Source organism: Merops nubicus, unplaced genomic scaffold (assembly GCF_000691845.1).
Source record: "Merops nubicus isolate BGI_N331 unplaced genomic scaffold, ASM69184v1 scaffold502, whole genome shotgun sequence".
NCBI lineage: Eukaryota > Metazoa > Chordata > Aves > Coraciiformes > Meropidae > Merops > Merops nubicus.
Window position 1 is genome coordinate 49,380 of NW_008592617.1, and position 25,115 is coordinate 74,494.

Consider the following 25,115-nt stretch of genomic DNA (forward strand, 5'->3'; position numbering starts at 1 on the left):
TGAACAAAAATAGTTTAACTCCTAAGAACTAACATTTTGAGACAAATTTAAGTTAAAGCACTTGCAATAAAATTTTCAGGCATATTTTAATTTAATATATATATTTCTAGTCACCAAAAAACGAAGGTTTTTCAAGACCTTGCACTTTCCTTCATATACATTACAGTATAGATTCACAAAAGCATGCATGAGGAGCATTTGTGCACATTGACCCATGCTTCTTTCTCCAGCACTTTTCAAACTCTACAAACATTTGGTTTTGAACAAATAGCAATTAAAAAGGTAAAGGTTTCCTATGAAAATTAAATCTCTAAAGTGCCATAGTAACTACTAAAAGCATTATTACTCATCTTTCTCAAGGACAGGCCTTTCAAACTAACAACAAAATCCAAACTGAATTTTGAAGGTTAGCATGGCTGATAATTACAAAAGGGGATAAAAGAGCCATGTCTTGTACAAGTAAAACTGGCTCCCTTTCAGAATTGTTTATTTTAATTTATGCTAAATGTTGCAGTAGTAAATACTGTAACTCCCAGAAACTTTACTGTAAATCACAAAACTAAGCAATGCATTGAGTAAATTAACCTTTGTCAGGATATGTACACACAGGTAAGTATTCATACAAATATCTGTATGTGTTTTCTTTTGAACCTGACTAATCTCTGCATAATGTGTCTAAATTCCCAAAGAATTATGCAGAAACAGGAAAGTTGGTGATACACCAACAGCAGTGGATTTCTTTCCACCCAGACTTCTACCTCATCTAGTTATTAACATCTGTATGTAATGGTTGCAAAACCAGAGCTCAGCAGGCCACAGGCATAGGGGTTTTTTTGGTCACTTCATATAGTTGTAAATTACAATAAAAAGTTCAAAAGGTGTTAACTGCTACACTCTAATTTGACCAGCTTTTTTTGTCAGCTTCTACAAAAGAAATGCTAGTAATACAAGTATCATCAAATGGTTTATAGTTCTGTAGCACAGCAAATATTTATTAAATTGTATTGTTGCTATTATTGTGTTACAAAAATAGTAAGAATTCGTTTACAGTGTTTTGATGACATTTTGAGATCAGAGCATTCTAACATACACCATTTCAGAACTACATTCTTTGTGTCTTTTAAGCTTTGAGAGACACTTTATTTCTTTATTTCATCTTAGGTCTGCCTTATGGATGGGAAGAAGCTTATACAGCAGATGGAATCAGATATTTTATCAAGTGAGTAGTTCAGGGGGAAAAATGGATGGGGTAAGAGCTGAAATAAAAGCACACCAAAAAAACCACATTTTAAATGTGGAATTAATAGAAAAATTAATAAAATAACAAAAGCTTTCATATGTTGTATATACGTATTTATTGCCAGCATCACTTATTCTATTTTTTGTGACTTCACTGTCCAGAGAGTCCCAGAGAGCTTAGTCACAAATCCAACTGAAATTCAGTGAGTGCTGTGTCTCTTGATCCTTCAGATGCCTTTGAAAACCCTGGTCTATAATGTTGAGAACTTCCAGTTCTGTGTTTGACCCAACAATGCACCCAGAAGATAAAAAAAAAACAACCCTCATCCCCTAAGTAGTTTAAAAGTATAAGTACTTGTTTCATGAAACGCCTTTATATTTTGGGGAAGTGGAAGAGTTCTTAGAATGATTTTAAATTTTGAGAAGGTAATGCTCTGGTTTTGCCTAAATCTAAATGCTGCTGCTGAGTTTTTTTGACATCATCTCCTCTCCATTGCATGGGAATAAGTTTTACTGGTTCTGCAAGAGAATGAAGGAACAAGACTGAAAGCATTCAGTACATGATCCAGGGGCTTCCAACTGCCATACCATTAATTTACAAGAAATAGTCTTAAGATGCTAAATGGAGGCTTACTAATTTGAGTATCTCACAATACTGACATTTCACAGTATCACTGGCTGCAGATTAAGCAACTTTTATTCTATTGATAATGCCACTGAAGCTGCACAAAGTACAGAAACCTTCTCTCATATTCTGTATATATTCTGTTTTTTGTTCTTGATTTCCACCCTGTAAAAATTATACCTATGGTTTCCATAGTATTTGCTTTCTAAATTTGCAAGGGGTTGCCAAAGATAAAGTCATACTTGTCATAGCTGGCTTAGTAGAAAGACATTAACTGACAGTGAATTTCAGTGACCAGCGTTCAGGATCCGCATTGCAACAGTGAGCAGTCACTGTGCACCCCCCCAAAAAACTACAGAAAAATATGTCTGTAGCAGGACTTACCTGTCATTTTTTTTAGAAGATATTGCAAACACATTAATTTTTCTAAACCCTCCAGAGACTGGAGGAAAAGTGATGTTGTAAGCCTTTACAATAACACAGTGTCTAAAGCATTAAGAAAACCTCTATAAAACCTTTAAAAGCAGTAATCACTTGAAGATGTCATCACTGGGAAAGCAAACAAACCAAAACAAAGCACTAAGCTTTGGCCCTTGCTATTTGCATTTTGGCTTTCCTTAACTATAAGATATCCCTAGTGATCAATTTTCTGAAAGACTAGAATGAAAAATGCAGTGCAAATTCATTAGTTACACAAAGTTTAAAAAAAATCTTTTTTGACCAAATCTAAAGTATGGTTTATATCCTGCTCATGTTTTGCAAGTAGAGAATTGAAAGCTTTTTTACAAAGATTTACTTCATAAACACTATAGGAATTTATTGTATACTGTAGGTAAGATTATTTTTTTCAGTCGTATTCTCTAGTTCTGGAGAAAAATGCATGAAAAAGAAGTACCTCATGTTGCACGTCCCAGAAGCTTCAGGAAGTGAATTGGACAATATGCTGTTGGTTTTTTCCAGAATATAGTGAAAATTATTTCCTACGATAGGTTGTTTTTTTGTTTTTTTTTATTATTCCTCTAAAAGATGTAAACAATTGGGAGAAAAAATATAATCTCCATTCCATATTTATAATGAATTGTTGTTTAATTAATAGCTAGTTATTCTAGCTGCTGAAATCAGCTTGTTGTTTAATTCTTACAGTACCAGGAAGACACTATTTTGCAGGTGGACTTCCACAGTCTCCTAAAGGACAGGAAGGGCAGCAAATAAATCTTTGCAGTGAGATAAAATTACTTTTATCCCAGAGTCTTATAAAAGTCACGTAAATAACATTGAAGTTTATGTATTAGCTAGCCAAAAAAAGCAGGGGCATTTTTTTCTTTTTTGCAAACATGCTGCTCTGTTGTCCTTGACTCACCCCATGGTGCCTCAAGCTAGACCTGTTTTTTTTCCAGCAGAGGTTTCCAAACACACCGTATATGATCCTGCATTCCAGCTCTAATCAAAGGGGAGCTTTTGCTGTCAGACAGATGTAGGTTACTCCATGGGATTTATAAAAAAAAAGAAAAACGTAGAAAACTAATTTAGGAAATGAAAGTGAATTAAAAGCCAATTTCATAGCAATGGAAATAAATATAAGAACAACTATTAAAACTGAGCACTGTTCCCTTGGTCTCCATCTGTTGATACAGGGAGTCATTATAGGACAGTTAGGAAGTTAAGGTGGATGCTGGATTCTGCTTTGTTTAAAATTGTTTTATTTTTGCAATACTCTAGGTTCTTACCTCTGTAATGGGAAACTGAGCTTGAAGATAGTATTATCTAGAAGTTATAGCAAGTAAAATCTAGCAGCAGAACAGAAGAAATCTCACATTCTTGGAAAATTTTGTGCCCTTTTTTTTTCTTGTTTTGTTACTGTGCTTCTCATGAGTAGTTTTCTTGCTGACTCAGCTGAAAGCTAGATTTGCTGAATATGTGCAAGAAATTCCCTTTGTGTTCTGCACTTGGATGCTGAATATTGCAGATGTGACAATAAGATGCCTATTAGCAACAGCAGAACCTCAGCTAGTCTAGGTGGTGGAAGCTTAATTCGCATAAAGCATCAGATGTTGTGCATGTTATCTCCACTTGCTGAAACGACAAATTTGAATGAAGTAGTTCACATGAAAAAGCTTTTTCAGGAATTTTTGCATATCTGATCTTTGTAATGACTCACGTGCATTCTTCCCTCCTTTTAATGTGCTCCGAGCATAACAAGTGATACTGCCCCAGGTTTTCCCATCATTGTTGTCTTCTGCAATCTGTCCTATAAAGTTCTGCATGTCAGTCTTTATGTGGCAGGCGAGGCAAATCTGTCAATTTTAGTTGCAGAGAAGGGTATGAAATCTCCTTCCATGACCACTGTCTAAAACATTCTCTCCTGAATGGAGCCACCACTCTGAAGTGCCGTGAAGAGCTCTTAATGCACTCCATTAAGAGGGAATTAACTGAGCATTACAATAAGACATCATGGTAATTAATATTAACCATTTCCTTATTTCGCTTTCATCGCTGTTTCCAAATGTGTTTGCAGAGCATAAGCCAGGCTTTTTGCATGCTTGAGAAGTCATATATATGTAGTAACATACCTGTTACTACACTTTGTAATGTGTATAAAGTCAGTCAGAGGAAGTTAACTATTTAGAGCAGGGGTTGCATAAATCCCTCATTTCTAACATTGAATGGTAGAGATTTCAAGATGAATATTCTGCCCAACATTGAAAGCATATTTTCTGGGAGGAACTTACCTTGAAGTGCATCTTATCAGCTGATCCTTTTCAGTAGGATTTAATCTAATTGTTTAAATGGGGATTAGCAGAATAGTTGATACTTTACAGCCCTGGTACTAATACTGTAACCTTCCTGTTCTCTTTGGCTGTGATTTTCAATCTTTTCATTCCTTGGTGTTTAGAACAGCCAAAGCCATGAAGGATTAAGGGTATTTCAGCACTAGCCCACTTCCATGTATACAAACAGATAGAAAAACATGTTATAATTCCCAAAGTGTAGCCACTGTTAAACTCATCTTACATGTGAACTGTCAGTTTTCTTATTATGCAGTTAGGCTGTGAGGCTGTATAGAAGCTGCAATGGCTCGGGTTTAAATCCACAGCAGATTTACACTTTGGTAAGGACAATCAAATATTGTTTTAATTGGTAGTTGCTTTCAGTTCCAACATGCTTTATTGGGCCATCAAGTAGCTGAGTCCATAAATCTATATGTTATAAATCTAATGCGGTAAACACCCCAGAATGGAATCTTAATAGCACATAAGCTTGAGACAGCTTGCTGTGAAATTTCCATAAATATCTCTAAAGGGGGTGTAGCAATATGAAGTGCATGAGAAATCAGAGTTTAAAAGAAGAAAACCAGCTGTCTTGTGTTACACACTAAAGTGAAACCCACTTATGTGAATAACTGACATGAATAAAACATTTACATGGCTACATTCCTAAGGGGCTGAACAACTCTCTGCACCTCCTGGGAAAAGCTGTATCTTGTCCATGAATTCTCACCTTAAGACAATTTCTGAAGTTCCAGTTAATTCTGGAAATCATTTCAGTCTCTCAGTAAATTATTTTCAATCAACCAGGTTGCTAAGATCAGTCACAAAGTACTGGCAAGTGTGAGAAAATGACCTTTTAGGTTGCTGGCATGTCATAAACTCACATGGGTCTGTGCTAGGCATTAAGGTCATCTGTGTAAGTGTACCATGAAACAGCAAGCAGCAGTGTAAGCCTCTCTGAGTTACATCTCAGCATGCATTGGGGAAAAAAGCAAGTTCAAGTGTGTTACTAATGTAATATAATTTAACAGTTATCAGAAGGACAAAAGTAATACCAGGAGACTAAAAGGTAGGGTTCAGCTTCATTGGTAGTGCAACTGTGCTTTCCTCCTGCTGGAGAGTAAAGGTTGAATTTGGTTCCAGATAGGTTTTAAGATAACCTGGTGTACTTTAAAGTAATGGAGAGGGCAGGCATGACTTTATTTGGCATGTGGCAATACGATCAGTCATCTGTACATAGCACCAGATTCATGCCCCATCAGTTAATGTGTAATAGAAACACATCACTAGTGCCTCACCACCTTTGGTTGGTAGTCCTATCACCGTTTCTCTCAGCCACTTTGGTTAAGAAGTGTGGAGATTCTGACCTCATTTGCTCAAAGTGACAATTGAATGTAGTCTAATGGGGTTTCAGCAATCCATTGCAGTTCCAAAACCATAGAAAAGTCTAGGCTGGAAGGGATGTCTGGAGGTGCTCTTGTGTAACCGTCTGTTGAAGAGTGAGTTGTCCAGAGCCCTCTCAAACCAAGCCTTGCATGTTTCCAGCACGGGAGGTTCCACCACTTATCTGGGCACCCTGTTCCAATGTTTAGTTGCTCTTGCAGTGAAGAATATTTTCTTAATCTAGATGGAATTTTCCCTGAAGCAGCTTGTGCCGATTGCTTCTTATCTGTTTCTATATATTTTGTGAGAAGAGTGCCTCCATATTCTTTATTAGCTACCTTTTAGGTATTGGAGGACTTGGATTATACGCCCACCCCCCATTCCCCCAGATTTTTCTCCTCTAGGCTGAGCAAACCCAATTCCTTCAACATTGCTTCTTGTGCCAAATTCTCCAACCCTCTAATCATCTTAGCAACCCTCCACTGGATCCTCTCCACTTTTTCCATTATCTGTCTTGAGTTTGGAGGACCACTGTATTGAAGAGCCCCTACATAGTAAAGTTTAAAAGTTCAATATTAAGTTTATTTATTAGATGGTTAAGGCCATTCAGTTGTAAGAAATTCAATTACTGATTTTCTAATACAAATTCCTGTCCCAAATAGACATTTTTTCTGTAAATCCCAGAAGCATAAAGGGGCTAATGAGCCCTTATAAACTGTCACCTACATCCAGATGTGTGTGGCTGCACTTGCCAGTCAGCTGGGAGGCATTAGGGTGAGGAAGGCTTTGGAAGGAAGAAAAAAGCCATCCTGTTCACTTTTAAAGCCAGTCCTATGGCTATTTTTGCCCAGGCCTAGTTCAGGTTTAACATTGAATGATTTTACTAAGTGCTGTAATGATTATTAGAACAAAATTTCACTTTTGTTGTATATTCTGGCATTAAAAGTCATGATGGAAGTCACAGCACTGCAGCAGCCCAAACAGAAAGCGTGTTCTATCATTGAACAGTTTTTGTGAATTAGTAACTTCTGGGTTTGATTTTCATATAGGAGGAAGAATCTACACATAGCTGCTCTCCCAGTGAAGAGAATGTGTGGTAATTAATTAATGCCTATACACTGGTGGTTCAGACTCACACAGGAACATCGCTGGGACACTAATTTTTCCCAGAAAACCCATTATAGTTAATCTCTTCCATCCTCCCACTGTGTTCACCTTTAACATATGGCAGCTCTGTATCATGAGACTGGCACCTAAAATTAGGTAGGGCCTTGCTATTCTCCCTCCTACTCTCACCCACTCCTTGCATATGTATACAGTTTGTAAGGACCAGCTGTAAATTCTGCCCCTGTAAACACTGTTTTTCTGGCATTTTAATAGGACTAGGTTCCAGCTATTCCACATTAACTGTTATTTTCCTCAAGAACATTTATCTTAAATTAAATTTTCCTGAAAGACAAGTAGAAGTTACCAAATATTTTAAACTTTCAGAATCCTTTCCCTTCGATGTATTAGGACCTGTGATGTTTCTATCTTACAAGAAAGGAGAAACAGTAAAATTTGATCTAGGCTTATCTTTCAGCAGTTTACCTAAAAACCAGAAATTTCACGTGTTGTGTGCTTCGGTGTGACAAAGTAGGCAATGCAGGTGCCTTCATTGGAAGGTAGAGAATTTGGTTCATGTTAAGTAGGAGCCTAAAGTCAATACTTGTGTGATTTTTATTAATCCGTATTTTACATTACATGGTCTGGTAGCTTTTGAAATTGTACCTTAAAAACCAAGACTTCCACTTTGAAAGCAAATACATCATACTTATATATTTTATAATATTCTTGTGGTTGGTTTTGATTGAGAAGGAGCCATTATTATTAGTTTTACTGAAAGGTGGGCATTCAGAGAAACTGATTTTATGACTAAGAATAGCAAAGCATGTGTGATAGATGAAGAACTGTGGCATAAACATTGATGAGAGTGAAAGGTATCCTCATAAAAGGAAAATAAGTCACAGTTGATTTTTCTTACTGCATGTTACAGTGAAAAAAGAAAGCTGTTCTTTGATAAGTGTACTTCACACATTTCTACTGCATTATAAAGAAAGGACCCAAACCCCGTGTACTGAGGTGTGTTCAGCTTCCCCTCTGCTGTCCCTTTCCAGTGTATTGCAGCATATTAGTTATCCCTGGGTTATCAAAGTAGTGGTTGGAGTGGCCTTTCCTAGGAGAAATCAAGTTCAATAAAGTTGTTACCATAGAAGAGCTGATCTAGAAGTAAACCTCTCTGTGTTCCATGAAAGCCTCAGTGCATTCAGAGCAGCAGGCTAAGAGAAGCCATGATCTGCTGTATGACCATGCTGTTGAGATGCCCCCAGCTTGAACCCAGTGCCAGCTCTGCTCCCAGCTCCTGCTAGCAGTAGGCAACAACTGTCAGTTATCAAAGTCATCATTGTAGGTGTCCACATCTTAATAACTTTGATGTTTTGTGGGTAGGAATTGGTATTTTGAGATATGGAGTCCTCTCTGTTTTCATTGAGTTCAAAGAAGGATGCAAGTACTTTGCTTCTCTTAGAATTGGACCTTTCATATTTTAAACACTCAGAAATAGAGGTTGCTTTTGAAAGTGTTTCCTTTTACCTGTCACACTGAAGTCCTCCTGTCTGAAAATAGAGGAAAGAATAGTTACATTGTCAGAAGAAGTTGCAAATATTTAAATAAAACTGTCTCAGCACTAAGCTGAACATCAGTTCAAACACTTTCAGGTGTAACCATATGAATTTGAGTAATCCTGACATTTTTCTTTCTGGTTTTCAGGTAACCAACCTGAGACATCTCAGAGGACTTTGATTTTCACAAAGTGTTAACACCTGCCCTCTGAAGTAGATGACTTTGCTGTGTCTCAAGTTGGTCACTAGGAATAAATACATCCAGAAGCAATAGTCCTCTTCTGAAACTTACACCTCCTGGTTCTTTGTAAGGCATTACAGAGTGTAAGATTCAGTGTAAGACATTTTACTAATTAAAAATTCACGAAGACTTACAGATAGCCAGGGCTAGATGAAAATTCCAAATCATTTCTAAGTTTTAGAAATTGTTTTTGTGCCAGGTATTTGGGTTGTAGGGAATTCAGGTTGCCTGATTTTCACTGAAGTCGTTTTGCATGACTGCAAGGAAAATAATCTCAGATGTAAAACTAGGAAACTTGGCATTGTATTTTATGACAACATGAGCTTGTAATACAAGAATGTTAAGACCTTAAGCTGCTTTTGGTTGGGCAATTTTTTTTCCTGAGAGGTTGTTTGTTTTTAGATATCAAGAACCAAAATGGAGAAACGTTCTTTCAGATTCCACAAATACTGCTCACTCTGTCCAGGTTCTGGCCTATCATATAAGGCAGTTGTTAAAATTCCTTCTCTCAGAAAATACATGAAGCTGAAATTATTTCTTTGCTTTAGACTTACAGATCTCCCTGAAATCAGTGTGCTGATTTTTGTTACCTCTGATGGGTAATTTTACTCTTACACTGATGTGACCCAAGGTCTAATTCTCACCTATCTGTAAGTAGGACTGGAAATGTGAAAGTTCAGACTCCTACTAAATTCTCCTTTGTTAGGGCAGGACTTGACTTGTGGAATAAGTCCTGTACACTGCTGCACACCATCAGTTCTCCTGAGATCTCCCTGGGTCTGGGGGGAGCCATCAGAGGCAGGAGAATGCACAGCCAGGTTTTTCAGTTTGTGCCTCATCTAAAGCATGGGCCTCAGCCACTGCTCCTGCTTTGTTTCAGTTTAGTACACATGTAGTTTAAACACAAGCCTTGAGCATGCTCTTGATGCCTTTGCAAGTAAACTGCAGCAGAATTTTTATGATGTTCATTTAGAGACACAGGATTATAAGTAACTGCATATATTAAACCAGCATTTTTAGATTAATAGCATTGGCTAATACCAGGCTGAGACAGATTTCAGGTAGTGCTTTAAAACTGAAAAGTTTGCATATCCTGGCACTCAGACCTTTGGGCTTATTCAGCCTTGGCTTAGATCCTACTGTTATTACTGGTTTTATTTTAGATTGGGCTATTTGTTTACTGTTGACTATTTTTAATGATACAGGATGCTATTTGGCTGTATAAATCTTCTTCCTAGTGATTGCTGCTGTCTGAAATTGCTGATAGATTTTTCTTAGCAGACAAGTGTTTAATGGGTGTAATCAAGGAATAAATAGCATGACTGTCTTCTGGGGTTTAGCTGTATATTACTCAATCTTTAATTAATAGAGAGAGCAAAACCTGTGACCCCTGAGGGAAATACAGGAAACATTTATGTCGCCTTAGGACACAGTTCCATGAGGGGACAAGTGCTCTCGATCTTATTACAGCCAATAAAAGTTAAGGTCACTGCCATCTTCCGGGACCTGGGGGACTATTAATGCTTGTATATTCCTTTTGAAATGTCTTGAAAGAGAGCAAAAGAGGTAAAATTGGTTAAAGGAGTTTAACAAAAAGGGGAAAGAAAAAAAGAACATTTAATTTCAAATAATCTGATTTTGATAAATACCATACAAAACCTCTTCCCAAACTGCCTGTAGGTTCCATGTCTGCAAACTCTCTTCCTTTGATGCTCTCAGGATTGATGGATTATACTTGCATCAACGTCACTCACTTTTATTTTGTTCTAATTGCTGATGTGCTACACTAAAATCCTTCAGTGACAGTTCAGGAGGAGTTATTCCTTGCACATCCTCTCAGCATTTGCGCTTCAAAATAGCGAGAGGTTTCTGTTGCTTGGCTTGGTGTATCCACTTACAGCACTAACTTCCCAAGCCCTGGCACTTTCAAAGGGCATACCAAACATGACAGCTCTCATGACTGGGTCTGCAAGCAGGTGAGGAAGGGTAATTCTGTCTCACCTACCAAGGCATGAAGGTCTTCAAGGTGTGTGGTGCAAGCTAGGACTTCTCCATTTTTGTGCATGATCTGGTTTTGATGGTATATTTCCTTGTTATGCAATGTTTCAGAAGGTGCATAAGGCACATTGATCATGGCCCAAGAGATGTGCATGAGCAAGTTAGAGAAGTATGAGTGAAACAGATGAAAGAGCCAGGTACCTTCTCAAAGGTTCAGGGGCTTTAAGAAGAAAAGGGATCCTTGCAAGGCAAAAGGCTATTTCAAACACAAGAGACAGAAAGGCCCAGCAACAAAAGACAAAGGCAAATCTTGCAAAGCTGTGTGTAGTCCAGCAAAGAGCTACAGGGGCAGATTCTGTGCAAGAGAAAGCAGGGAAGATGTTACAACCTCCAGAGGAAGGATTAAGTTTCAGGATCTTCACTCAGTGGCATTGGTCTTCATTTTCCTGTTGCTCTGGCCCCCATTAGGCTCCAAACCACCCCTGCGTGGGGGCTGCGTACTGGTGTGTAACAGAGGAATGCCCAGAGGACTCCCATGTTGCCAGGCATGCAGATGGCATCAGCTCCTCCCACAGTCCCGCCACCGGGACATGCGTGTAAACCTCTAAACCTCAAAAAGCACAGTGTGGAATATTTCTGGGTAGCAGAGAGCACGTCCTCTTCCAGGCCCTTGCACCTACACCTAGCAAGCTGCGTGCTGCATTTCTAAGTGATTATTTCCATGACGACAGTGGAAGCACTGAAGGGTAAAGCTTCCTGAGCATGTGGCTCCCTGGGTCTCAGCCTTGCAGTGCTGCCACGCTGGCTCTGCAAAAATTGTCAATTGTGCAGAGACCTGTGAAAGCTCCAGCAAGCATCAACACTCTGTAGCTGAGCCTTAGTGTGTTTTAAAGGGCTACTGAAGTTTGGGAAATCAGAAAGTAAGGTAAGAAAGATTAAAAGTTTACCAAAATTACTACTACAGATTAAATGGATTTAGGTTATGGGGTATGTTTATTCAGGGAGGAGGAAAAGCTACATTGGGTTTTGTGTTATTTCTTAGGAGCAGAGTTCTGCTTTCAATTTCATCTTCCATCCTGCTCAGTTTGGTAGAGAAGCATAGGGTTCAGATGAGGCCAGAATTTGACTTTGCAAGTTCAGATACAACTCAATCCTATTTGGCCCCTAATGAGTAGTGGTCCCTATTCATTATGAGAGTTTGACTTGATTAAAAGTTTAAGGCTATATCTTACCTCCTGAGCAGAACTCAAGCAAATAGGTCTTGCACAAGATTGCTCCTTTTAAAGCTAAGTAATCCTGGTGCTCTGGAAAAATTCAGCCAGGCGTTGTGAATGTTATCTCTGTCAAAAGGGAAGAAAGCTACCAGCTTCCAAGAGCACCACGTGGCTGCTTTGTAGCTCAGCATCCTGCACAGTGTCCTACAGCAGCTGTGTTGTCTGCAGGACTCTTCAAGACTCCCTGTTAGGCTCCAGAGCTTGGCCCTCATTGGAGAATACAAATTAAGGTGAAAAGCATGTCTTCATAATGCTCAAATTGTAACAAAGGTGCAGACATTTTTTCCACTAATTTTTCTTTGAATTATTATTTCCTTTAAAGATCATCTTAAGTTCTCATTTTAAAAGAAACCATCTTCCATGCAAAGAAGTAAGAGCCATAAGGAGGGTAATTATAATGTTATTTTAAATAATTCTTTACTGTTTCTCTGCCAAAAAAATCTCCGTGTTCTCATGTTTTGTTTTTCCAAGCTCTAAAATTTGTTCTGCAATTTACAAATGTTAAAAAGACAGAATAAGCTACTGACATATTTCCAGATCAATGTTTCTGTTTTCCAACAATAAATTTGGCTACCCTCCGATAGCAATGACTTGTTTGAAAACCTAAAAATCTTTAAATATTGTTAATTGCTCTGAAAATGTGAAATTAATCTTTTGAGCAGGAACATTTGCAAACGGAAAACATTTTATATTTAGAATTTCTAATGCTGGCTTTCCAAATATTCCTCTAATATTCAAAACAGCTTCATTAATTAAGCAGAACCTAGAGGTAGATTTGAATTCCCTCTCACTTTTATTGCTGGCCCTAACACACAAATCAGAGAGGATGTATTTCTAATACAAGAATGTTCTGCAAACCAGTAAATCTGGGATTATCTCTTCGGACTGATTATGTCAAAGCTCTTTAGCCACAGCACTTTTGGAGAGCTAAAAATAAATAGCAGGGGGGGTTTATACATTTATTTTGTACCTAAATAATCTGTGCGTATTGTATGTGTCTGTCTACAATGTGAGACATGGTATCTGGACTTAATGTTTATTTATAAGAGTTCTTTTCCTAGTAAGGATTTTGGCAAAGGGTTTAAAACAAAGTGTCCTAGTGGAAGCATTTATGAGGTAAAGTCTAGTGCAAGTTTAAAAGAACTGAGTTCAAATCAGAAGCATTTACAGCAGTCTGACACGACAACAGTATTTGGCCCTGTGTATTTTGGAAATGGATGAAAACTAGTTCTTTCTTACCAATGGTTAAACAACGTTATGCTGTTGAATATAGAAAACAGTAATCCTGATTCCAGTGCCACAAGTCTGCACTATCAAAGATCTGGAGACTTTTTGCATTTCATTTGCGTGAGAACAAAATCAAGTTCTTAGAGCAGTTAGCAGGAGGTTAGCCCTGCTTACATTTGCCTCCTGGCCATAAAGTATGTAGGAGGAAAATCTTCTGAGGAATAAACACCTAACAAAGAACTTGTTTAGTTGGTTATATCAAAGACCTGTGAATGCTTTTCCACCAACTCCTGTGCAGTGTCTCCCATTTCACAGGGCTGATACTGCACGCTCGGGAGAAGACAGAGCTAAGGATTTAGGTACACAGCAGGTCAAGGCATGATACAGGGGAAGTTAAATAAGAAAAAGATAAAAATTAAAAAGGAATCTTGTCCTTATTTAAATGCAGTAATGGATTGCTGAGAACTGGCTTGATAAAAGCAGGCAATGTAAACACTTAAAATAGTACTGCAGGCAATAAATCTTGCTTTGGCAGAGCTGGATGGATGGAATCCAGTTCCATTCAGCTCCTGTGATCCCGCAGGTATTGGAAGGAGTTCTGTGTTGTTACACAAATTTCAAATCACATGCTGGGACTTCTAGAGTGCTGCCTTCAGTATTAAGCCATATTGAGTAAATTTCTCGACGTTATAGAAATCATTGCAGACAAATACTGCAATGTTGACAAATACGATACATGATATTTACAAATATAAATGTGTTCATAGCATAAATATGAATACTTAAGTCTCCTTGTGTCATGGAATAAGGGGAATGACACTCTCAATTAGAGCTCAGTAGGCTCAAATGAAAGGTGTGAATACAAGGTAAGATCCTAGCACAGTCATGTTGGCTGAGTGGTGATCCCCATGCTGCCTCCACCCACTGGAGTGGAACATTGGTTCAAACTCCTACTTTGAAGTATCAGTTTCCATAATGGGGTATTACAGAGGGCATTGTTGAAGACAGAAGGACAAAATCTGTTTTTACTTGAAAAGGTTAATATAATAATATTCCATCATGGCACTTCACAGTTAATTAAACCAATGTGCCTGGAAGGTGACAGTTGGCATGGGCTTCACATACAGCATGGTTAGAAGCTGTGAGAAGAGCTGTTTGTCATTTATGGGGTATATGTACAGTATTCTTCAGCTAGTTCTTGTAATGAACTTGTATTACAAAATTCATCTTTGCACTGACTTGACTATAAAAACTGTGAATTTATTAGCAAGATTTTTTTTAAAGTGAAAAGAAGCTATTTCCTTTACCAAGAACAGACTATTCCAGAAGGGAGAAGAGGCTGAGTCTTGCCCACACACAGTATGGCGAGCATGCACACTACCAGTCCTGGGGTGTACAGTGTTCTCACCCGTGAGCAAGAAGCCTATTCCATTTATCTGCCCTTTACCAAGCCTTTGGTGGGGTCTTTCCATTCATATAGAAATTTACCAAAAACTATAAAACACCTGGGACTGCATGTCAAATGCAAGGTTTAAGCCTTAAAAAGTAGTGCTGACTCCCTTTTATTACATGTGTAAAAGCTGTGGAAGCATGTCCAGAATTTGGTCTAGAGGACATGTAAAGAACATCCTTTTTTGGGTTTATTCATAACCTTTTTCTGCAAGAAAAGGAATGACTTTGTGATGCTGGAGTATTGGTTCATGTTCTAACAAACTGAGTGCATTTCTGTGATGGGATTCCACATTTGGTCAACTTCCTCTTGCCCACTGCACCTCAGGCTTTAACTGGTATGGTGGCAATGTTAATGCCTTGCTAGCTTGTTCAGTCGTGTAAGGCTTTTCTAGTCTGGGCTGTACAGTGTTGCTGGGTTAACTGCCTACAGCTCTATTAGTTAATTAATAGGGGATATCACCGATCTGTATCGGGAGTCTCTTACAAAAGCATTCTCTGTAATGCACTGGGAAAAGGGAGCTTTAGTCCAGGTTCTAGCACCCAGAAGGCTCCACTTTTTTTTTTTTCTGTAAAAATGTCATAGTTAGCAAGAAAAAGAGAATTCTATATTTCAGTGTTATAATGAGCATTAAAACTCCAGACCCCGTCTGGTATTTCTTGTTTTGAGATTGGTAAAGCTCTTTTGGGTTCCTAATAGCATTTCCTGGTTCTTTTCAGCCACGTGACACAGACAACGTCATGGATCCATCCCGTAACGAGTGCACTGAGCTTGCTTTGCTCTGAGGATGAGGATGATGGAATACGAGAGCTTCCTGGCTCAAAGAGCTGAGGATTTCTGTTGAGAGCAGTTTGTCTAGTTTCCTATATTAGTGAGAAGATGAACACTTTTTAATCCATGTACTTTCTAGTCTAATGTAATAGTACCTGGTAGTTTCTCCCCTTCAAGTCAGAGGAGGTCCTGCCATTTTTTAGGTGGGTTTATTGATGGGTGCTACAAAAGATGCAGGTGCTGCACAAGTCTCCCTTCAGCCCCCGATCTGCCCCAGTTCAGCGTGCAGGGATCAGGCTTGGTTTAAGGCCCAAGCCATTTTTTTCACAACTCCTCTATTGGCACAACTCCCCTGATCTGAAGTGAAATTTTCACAGCTTTGCCCAGCATGAGAGTTAAGATGGGACCACTGGTTGTGACTTCACATGGTAGATTCCAGCTGATGGTTGACCGAAAGATGCAAGGTGAGCCTTTTCCTTTTTTTAACCAATGCTAGTGAGTGTAATGTAGGTGCTAGTTCTTTAACTACTGAAAATTTTTTATTTTTATGGAAAAAAATTTGCAAATAAGTTTTCCTAATAGAAATTAAGCTACTTATTCCAAGTATCAGAGCCTTGATGACATTTAAAAGAAATACTTTATTAAGATTGGTGGTTGAGCTTTAGAAAACTGAGTCTTTGATAAGTTGTCAAGCAAAAAGAAACCGTTTTGGTAGAGTACACCATGCTCTGGCAACAATATGAGGCAAGAATGAAAATTATTCTACTTTTGTACTCTGCTAAACCGATACATACATGCATCAAATACTTCAGTGGAAGCTGTGAAGTTTCAAGTACAATGAAACCTGTGAAACCACCTCCAGGATCAGCAGAAATCAGTCACCTCCTTAAAGCTGGTCTTTAAGTAGAACAAAATCATTTTGTAGAACAAAATCATTGGTGATGATTGAGGAGATAGAAAGAAAATGATGGGGGGGTGCTAGTGGGAGCTAATGAACAGGTTTCACTGTACCTCAATAGCACAGTATATCTTAAATCTCATTATTCACAGCACAATGTATGATGTCAGCTTTGTCAAATATATGATTCCGTGCTGTATTTTTCTGGAGACTCCTTATATATGTGTGTGTATGTCTGTAATGTATATGCTCTGTGTTGACTAATCAATGCAAGACAGATGTGAAACTTTGCAGAAGTGCTGATGAATGTATCAAAGGAAGACCTTCTCTCTGACCTCCTGCCCACGAAGGAGAACAGGACTGTAACGGTGTGAGCAAGGCACAGGCTGCAATCTCTATTTTTCTGAGCTGCACACTTAAGGACCTCAGAACCTCCCTGGAAAGGTTCAGACACACTTCTCTGCACTCCAGCCCACCTCTCTTGACTGATACAAAGGATTCAGGCTCTGCAATCACATTTTTTTTGAGGTCTGTCTTCAACACGGGTGGCATCGGATTTAAAAATCCTTGTACTTGGAGGAATGGATATAAAGACCAGAATTGGTTCTGGTGCCTTATGCCAAATCAGGCACACTGTAGCTGTTGATCCTTTTGAATCAAAAATAATATACCTTTATTTAAAGCCCAAGTCAAGTCTCTGAACAACAGTGCAGCAAGCTACTGCCCTTGGCCTGCGAGCCAGGACAATCACCAAATGTTCTTCCTGGAGGAGCAAAGTGCAGCTCACAAAAGCCTTTTTTGCAGGCTTTGCTGGAAGTAGATGTCAGGATATATTGAATAAGCAAATAGGAAAAATTGTTTTGTACTTTTAACTAGGTCAGAACTAAATTATCCCTGAATCTACCCAGGTGGTGTGGATTAGGAGGAAGAGCTTGCTCAGCAGACCCACTGTAACTTATACTTCTAAGAAAACTTCTCGTAGCAATAACACAGAAATGCTTTAGCCATGTTTTGCTCCAGTGGCTCCTACGTGCTTCACAGCCTCCTTTGTGTTCCCAGAGAGCCCAATCTGAAAGGACAGAGCATGTGCTTCAGTTTCAGGGTTGGACATCTTTATTTAAATGTCTTTTCTGGACATGGCACAGCCTCATGACCCATAGAGGCTATATCATGTTCTGAATTCCTTGGGATACTTGCCGTAGCCTCAGTAGTTGTTTGGATGCTTTGTGACAGGCGCTTTCAGTTCACGCTTCACGCTGCCCAGATGGCACAGAGATTCCAGTTCCCCAGCTCTGTTTGAGGGAGGTTTGTATCTCCACTTGACCCTCGCAGGCTTGATTTATTCTGCTCGTGGCGTTGTGACAGCTAGCCGGGTGTTTCCAACAGGAGAAGCTATTTCGGGCCAGAGCCCGTGGATGGGGCAGGCTGTGAGCAGGGAGTTAGGGAGAGGACTGTGAAGCCCTGCTCCCGGGGTGAGCGGGAGGACACAGCTCCGCACACGCCGCCTGCCCGCCCGGGGGCACAGCCCGGGACCCATCCTGCCCATCCTGCCCCGCTGCTGCCTCCGCCCGCGGGCCACAACGTGCGGGGACTTGGGCACTGCTGCTCCCTCCCTCTTTTATAAATTTGCCTAGCAATTAAAGACGTTAGAAATAGATCTCTGCATCTATCTAGCTGCTTCTCTGGTGAGCGTTACTCTCCAGATAATGCACTAGTTCCAGCTCTCCATTACTGAGACTACGTTTTCATACCTACAATCTGCAAATGTTCCATTCTATTTTTGTACGCTGGCATACTTGTTTCCTAGGTTATTTCTCTCTATCTCCCCTCGTCTCTTCCTTTCTGTGAAATCATTTGTGAAATTATTTTGATTAACTGTGTCTATTGAGAAAATGGTTCCAGGATAACTTTAAAAGAATTTGTAAAGAGCAGTCATTGAAATATGCAACACTGTAAACAACAACTTTTCATTTTTATTCCACAATAAAAAAAATGTTTAGATGGAAAAGAAATTAAAGTGCACATTATATCCTTTAAAATAATGAAACAAAAGGAATGGCCACAGGGCCATAAGTGATTCCTACACCTCTATTTCTTTTCCGTGTAAAGGTGACATAGTGAAAAATACTTTTCTGGTACACACTGGTGTTAATCTTTACCTGAATGCTTGCACCACTCTGCCCTTCAAATCCTTCAGATATTCCAGTAAATTTAAAACAGCACATTCTCCCATCAAAGCAAACAGCTTAACAGAAATACCTGCACAGGTACATTAGGTACTCAGCTTTGCAGGCGCTAAATGACGCTGGACTCCTCTGACGCCGAGTTCATTGGGAGCCTTAGGGACTCACAGGGGTTTGCTGTGGTGACAGACTCTGCACAGAGGATTTATTTCACTGTAATTCTCCAGGAGTGTGATTCTCAAAGGATGATCCTGCTCGGCCTTTGTCTAGAAAGTCCCCTGTTTAATACCACCCCCTTTAAAACCGTAACTGATGCAGACTACTGTTCATCTTTGTACTCAAAAACATTTGTGGTAATGGAAATCTCTTGTGTACTTCCAGCTACAGCCTTCAGTGGTAGAAAGTACTTATTTCTCATGTAATTAAACAGTACAAATCACTTCTTCATCTGCTTGGGCTATGCATGTTCCTGAATCAGCTCGTGCTTACTTTCTGGAGCTGTTGTAGATGTGTAATGGCATGAAACCCCAGTGGCTGGCCAAGGAGAGAGAGAGAGAACAAATCCTGCTTTTCCTGCTCTAACATGGATTTTGTAATTCTGAAAAACTTTAAGTTTTAAAGGAAGCTAATAAAGCAAGTCAGGCTTGCTGCAGTTCCTGTGCAGGTCTCTGTGGAGCCTCACCTACTTCACTTCACTTCCCACAGTTGTAGTGTAAGGACCTGAAGCTAATGGTACCCTACCTAGAAATCAGTTGGAGGCTTCAGTGTGTACTGTAAATTAAGGAATCAGAAATTACCTTCACTAAAATAAGAAATACAATAAAATAGGGGTAATTCCTGTATCTTATCCTTTTAACTAGCTGGTTTACTTCAGCATATACTTGCTTCATGGAGACTTACAGGTTGGGTGGCCTCATCTGCTCCTCAGACGAGGTGGAGTTGAGTTACCTTGAGCACCTGCTGCCAGAGACAGACGGATTTCACCCCGAGTGTCGTGCTGTGGGAGAGGAACCTGACAAGCTGGAGGACTGGGAGACAGGTTCAGTCAGGCAAAGTGTTTAACGGAGGTTTATCTACCCCACCTAACATTCACCATCTATTTAAATGCTTCTCATGACAGGCTGCTTCATGAACCTGAAACAAATGGATTCACTGATTTCTCTAAGTCTGTTTCTGACAGACAGGAAGGTGTCTGTTGGCACTGAGTTAAAGCAACAAAAATCCTTTAAGAAACATGTTTGTGGCTGTGGAACAGTCCAGGCTGTGCAGGACTGACCAATGGGAAAAGCTCCCCTGAAGCTCAGGAAATGCTGTTGTGACTTGGCCTGTGAAATCTTGACCTTTCTCAGAACTGCTGAGATTCGTAACACTCAGCTCAAGAGACTTACTGAGTCAGAAACATTAATGCTTACTCCAAGCACCAAAATTCAATGGTTTTTTTTTCAGACATCGCTTTGAGTGACATTTGCATGTCTCTACCTTAAGTCAGTAGCAAAACTTTAATTCAGCTCAGGAGCCTTCATTCACTTCTGTGCTCCTGGTCCTCAGGTATCGTCCACAGTGTCCTGCTGCTCCAAGGAGCATCAGCTTGAGCCTCAGCTGCTGCAGAGGAGCACAGCCACAGCAGTTCAAACAGAGGCACCTGTCAGCACAGGCACTGCGGCCAGCCTCACAAAGATGTTTAGCAGCTTAGAGATGTTGATGGAGTTAATGGGAATTAGGCACCTAACCTACTTAGATGCTGCTATAAATGCTGCTCGGCGTGTTTAGGTACCTAAATACCTTAGTAAATCTTTCCCCTTAGTGCTTGCAGTGATAGCATACCAAAAATCAAATACTAATGAATAAAGCTTAACCTTTGTCCCCGGTAACCAGCTTTGCCTTTCCCTGGGGATTGTTTTCATGTTACACTAAAAATACCAACCATCTCACAGGTTGTACTGTCCAGATTCTGGTCATAGTTTTTGGTGGCTTGATTATCTAATGCTCATTCTAGACTTATTTTCCCCCAAAACAGCAGCTGATGTTGCCATGGATTTCATAGGTAGATATTTTCCTAGCAGTCTTTTAAGGTAAGTCATTTTATTACAAGATAATAGTAGTGAATTCTCTTCCCACAAAGATGCAATGAGTTTTGTGTCATTCATCAATCACTCATATAGTTCAAAAAAATGGAATGGCCCCAAATCTGTTACACATAGAGCCTCACATTCCCAAATACGAGGATGGGAAGTGGAAATCTTGTAACCAATACTGGTTCTGTCCCCATGGGACAGTATCTCAGTTGAAGCTGTTCATTTAAAGAGAGTGGGTGAAAAAAAAACCTCTCTCCCTTGGGCTCCACGTTATGTGGTGGAAGGTCAGTATGTCTCCTGCAAATTCTGTCCCTGAAGCCATAAGGGCATGTTTGATCTGATGTATAGGATCAGGATCTCCATTTACATCTTCCAGGATTAGCTGAGCTTAAATATGTATAGGGTTAACTATGTCTAAGGATATTTTCTTGCATTAGAACATATATATCTTCTAGGTTCAGCTATTCTCAGCATAACAGAAGGGATGATGATGTGTGTAGTAGTTACAGTAGTGCTCAAGACTTAGAGAATTTAGTCCAGCATCTTTTCCAGAACATACATAAGCTGTCTTCTTCCTTCAAGTTATGAAGGCTATTGATGAACAGGGAATATTGAACTGCAACTATATGACTCATTATTCACTGGGGGCAGCAAACGAAGGAGTTTGCTGAAATGATCACTCATCTTGACAAGGTAGAATCCAGTTTCTCAAGACAGTTGTTATGGGGAGTTGCAGTTTGATTTCAAGGCTTCTTGGCTAAACAAACCATGAAAAATCAGTAGTTTTGCCATTGCTTTGGATAAGTCATGATTTCTCCCTGACGCCCAAATCCACACACTGAACAGAAATGTCTTAATCTCTTTTTAAATACCCTGCTCTTTAGCTGCTAAGCAGTCAACATTTCCCTATGGTCCAATTATTACTGTCATCAAGAACAATCCTTGCTCTTCTGTGTGAAGAGAAATCATTAAAACATACAATTGAAAATGGATAAAGAAAATTATCTTTGTGGCCTAAAATAAAAATTTAACAATAATAGCACTGATATGGGAAATAAAAAGGATTTTAGGAAAGGCAAAGCATTGGGGTTCCTTCCCAAGTTTTCATTTTTACTCCAAAGCCTGGTAATGCATCACTGTTCCTTTCCAGCCCAAATGGCCTGAGAACACCAGGAGCAAGGAGCTCTCCAGGGACAGGGAAGCTCTCAGTCCCCAAGCAGCAGGCTGAACTGCATTTTTTAATCTCTGTTCTGTGCCACTGGGGACCCCAACGTTAGGTACTGTAATTAGTCACCACGGGGGTTACGTGTTCCAAGTCAAAGCCAACTGTACATAATTGATGTCATGGGATGAGCAGGAGCAGGGAAGCCCATTAAGAAAGCTGTCTGTCACTCTCAGGTCACATTATTCCTTCAAATTAAATACAAAAGCGTTGTAAATAATAAAGGTACAGAGGAACAGGAAATAGGACGCCAACAGTGCTGAAGGGTGACTGTCTTGTTATCTGGCTATTTGAAAGATGCAACAAAAAGGAAAATGTGTAAATGCAATTAATCTCATTCATTTCTCCATCTGCTTATCTTTGGCAGTGATGTCACTTGAGCCTAAACTCTTGATGTATGTGCTAAGCCCATTCTGATTTTGGATGCTGGAGTAGCATTTTTGGATGCTCTGGTGTTCCAATAACCATTTAGTGTCCCACAGTGAATGATATAAAACCCCCAAATCAAATCAATTGTAACTGTACACTAACAGGGAAGTCCTGTGGCTGGCTGGAGATAAGTCTGTGTTACTGCTGTGCTCAGAGATTGTTTGGTACAAAACTTTGGAGACTGTTTGTGCCCAGGTTTGTTAGCCTTGCTTGTTTTGACTTTTATGTATACACAAATTAACCTACTTACAGGTGAATACAGTTTCAGGAAAGTGAAGGAAAAGGCTTTAGAAACTTCACCACATTCATAAAAATATAAATTCCCTCTTGGAAGAAAACTTGCTAGCCATTGGGAATGGAGTTTGGCTACGGCACAAGTGGGTGCTACAGGAGGACTCCTCCAGGCGAGGGACAACTCCTGCCCCGTGAGGTGAGCAGCACAGCAGGGTTTCTGATGTGGCTGAGATTCCTGCTCTCCAAGTAAGAAGCATCTAGTTTCTGGTGTTGCTGTAGCCAGAAGGGACAGGCAAGCCAAGGGCCTCTGCAGCTGGAGTGCAGGTAACCACACGCAGTCAAGTGCATCATCACATCCTCTCATGCAGTGCATGAGGGCTGGCTCCTGAGAATGGATCATTACCAGGTAAGCTCTCCCTTACTCTAACAACTTTGAGCTTGTTGTAGTGGAAAGCCCTCAATACAAAAAAAAAAAAAAAAAAAAAAAAAAAAAAAAAGAAAAGAAAAGAAAAAAGGAGAGCTTGCTCGGTGAAGGTACTGACAAACTCTAGCCCCGGGCAGGAGGTTAAATGAATAGAGACATGCACAAAATTGTGTCTTAATTCCTTCTGAAAACCAAGGCCACAGCACAGCCTCCTATCTCTTTTTGTACTAACTGCATTTAGTAGTTGTTCACGGCTACTGTGATGCCAACACGACTTCCAGCTATAGGTCTCCTCTTGCCCAGCCCAGTTCTGATCACTCCCCCAGAGTGGAGCAGCTCTCAGCTGCCTTTTCCCCATCCTCTGCTGTGCCTCCCATGGCAGGACTGCAGCTCTGACAGCTCCCCAGCAGGTAAATTGAGTTTGCAGTAATCCCAAATACCTGAGATAAGAAGTACAGCTCTGCCATGGAGGCTGAAGGCTTTAAGAGCAGGGAAGGACAGGGACTCAGCTGGACCTACGTGCCTTATGTCATGTGTCCCTGCCAGGGCTGGAGCCTAATTGGATTTCACAAATGTGACTTCTGCGTCTCTTGATCACAAAATCAAATTAAACACAAGAAGTTTTGAATAAATCCCTACCTGAAAGTTTGCCTCAAAAAGAAAATTACGATAGCTTCACTTCAGCTTCTCCTCTGCCCCAGAAGGGGAGTAAAATGAAAACTTCAAACCAAAACTATTGCTTTAAAACAAATAAGAAGGGAAGCAAAGCACAACCCACAGATCTGCTGAATTCCTGGGTGCACTGAATAAAATCAGTCATGTGATAATGATGGGATTTTCTAGAACACCTTTTAGGCATGCAGTTTCTGTATTAAATCTATTCAGACGTCCTTAGAACATCTGTTTCTTCTATAAAATGGGAATAACAGCCACTTTTTACAGTGCATTGACAGCTACAGATAAAAGCATGGTAATTGCTAGTAGTGACTGCTGCCTAAAAAGAGATTTTCTTGAAAGTTAACCTGTCAAGATTTTTCATGACACGCAGATTTGGGATAAGAACCTCCCCTGTGATAGGCCTGTGCCGGTTTGCAGAATTTTGGGAGGTGGGGTACATGTTAAAGTTACAGGTAACAGAGGGATGCAAATAGATTTAAGCCCCTTTTGAAGCCAGATCACAAGTGGGCTGATATCTGGAGTTGAGGTAGGAGTGGGAGCAGAGCTCTCCCTCCAAGCTGCCTGTTCCCTCTGATTTGCTGTTAATGTGACCTAAAATCAGTCAGAGCTGCTTGAGAGCACTGGTGCAATGGGCTGCTCTGCCTCCCTTCAGGGAGCCACTGAAACACCTGCTAAAATACTGGATAGCCCAGAAAGAGAGGAGCCAATTATAGCTAATGCCCGGGAAGATCCACAGCTCTACAGCAACAGGGGTCCTAGCTGCTTTTCATCTAGCTCCCTCTTTCCCCATGTTTATTCATGAGCTGGGGTACAGGGAAGATGAAAAAAGGCTGCTCACAGACTTCTCCCTGGAGTCACCACTTGAAATGGTGCCACAGTTCCAGGGAAGTCTCGCCCGCTCTCACAGCAAGGCAGATGCTCATGGGAATGCCATAGTTCCTCTGTAGTTCTCCAGGCAGGCAAACATTATCCTTATTGTCCAAATACACAAGGAAAATCACTAAACCTAATCTACTTTGGTAAGATCCAGAGCTAGAGTGACATTTTCCCTCCCTTGAAAAGCCCAACAGCAACATTGCGATGGATTTGGCTGGTGCCAGGCTGTTCTGGTCTTTATGGCAGCCTTGTGAGCAGCTACAGAACAGTACCTAACATCCAAGGGACAGGGAAGCGTGAACTACTTCCACGCAGGGCTCTAGCAGAGCAAAACTCTGCTGCAGGAAACCTGGCTGATCTCTTTTTTTTTTTGCAGCAGGGGATGGCAGCTATTGGAGCAGAAATAAAACTAAGTGGGAATGAAAGCCAAGCGAGGCTGGGGAGGCACCAGCTGGGAACA

The 25,115-nt window shown here is 40.1% G+C and overlaps 1 protein-coding gene across 1 annotated transcript in view; it reads left to right on the forward strand.

Annotated features, from left to right (window-relative positions):
* STXBP4 (syntaxin binding protein 4) overlaps positions 1-15,696 on the forward strand; it is a 59,544-nt gene extending 43,848 nt beyond the window's left edge. Inside the window, exons 21-22 of the mRNA XM_008935181.1 lie at positions 1,162-1,219; positions 15,585-15,696. Of these exons, the coding sequence (XP_008933429.1) occupies positions 1,162-1,219; positions 15,585-15,696 (170 nt within the window). The remainder of the gene's footprint in view (positions 1-1,161; positions 1,220-15,584) is intronic.
* Positions 15,697-25,115: the final 9,419 nt, after the last annotated feature.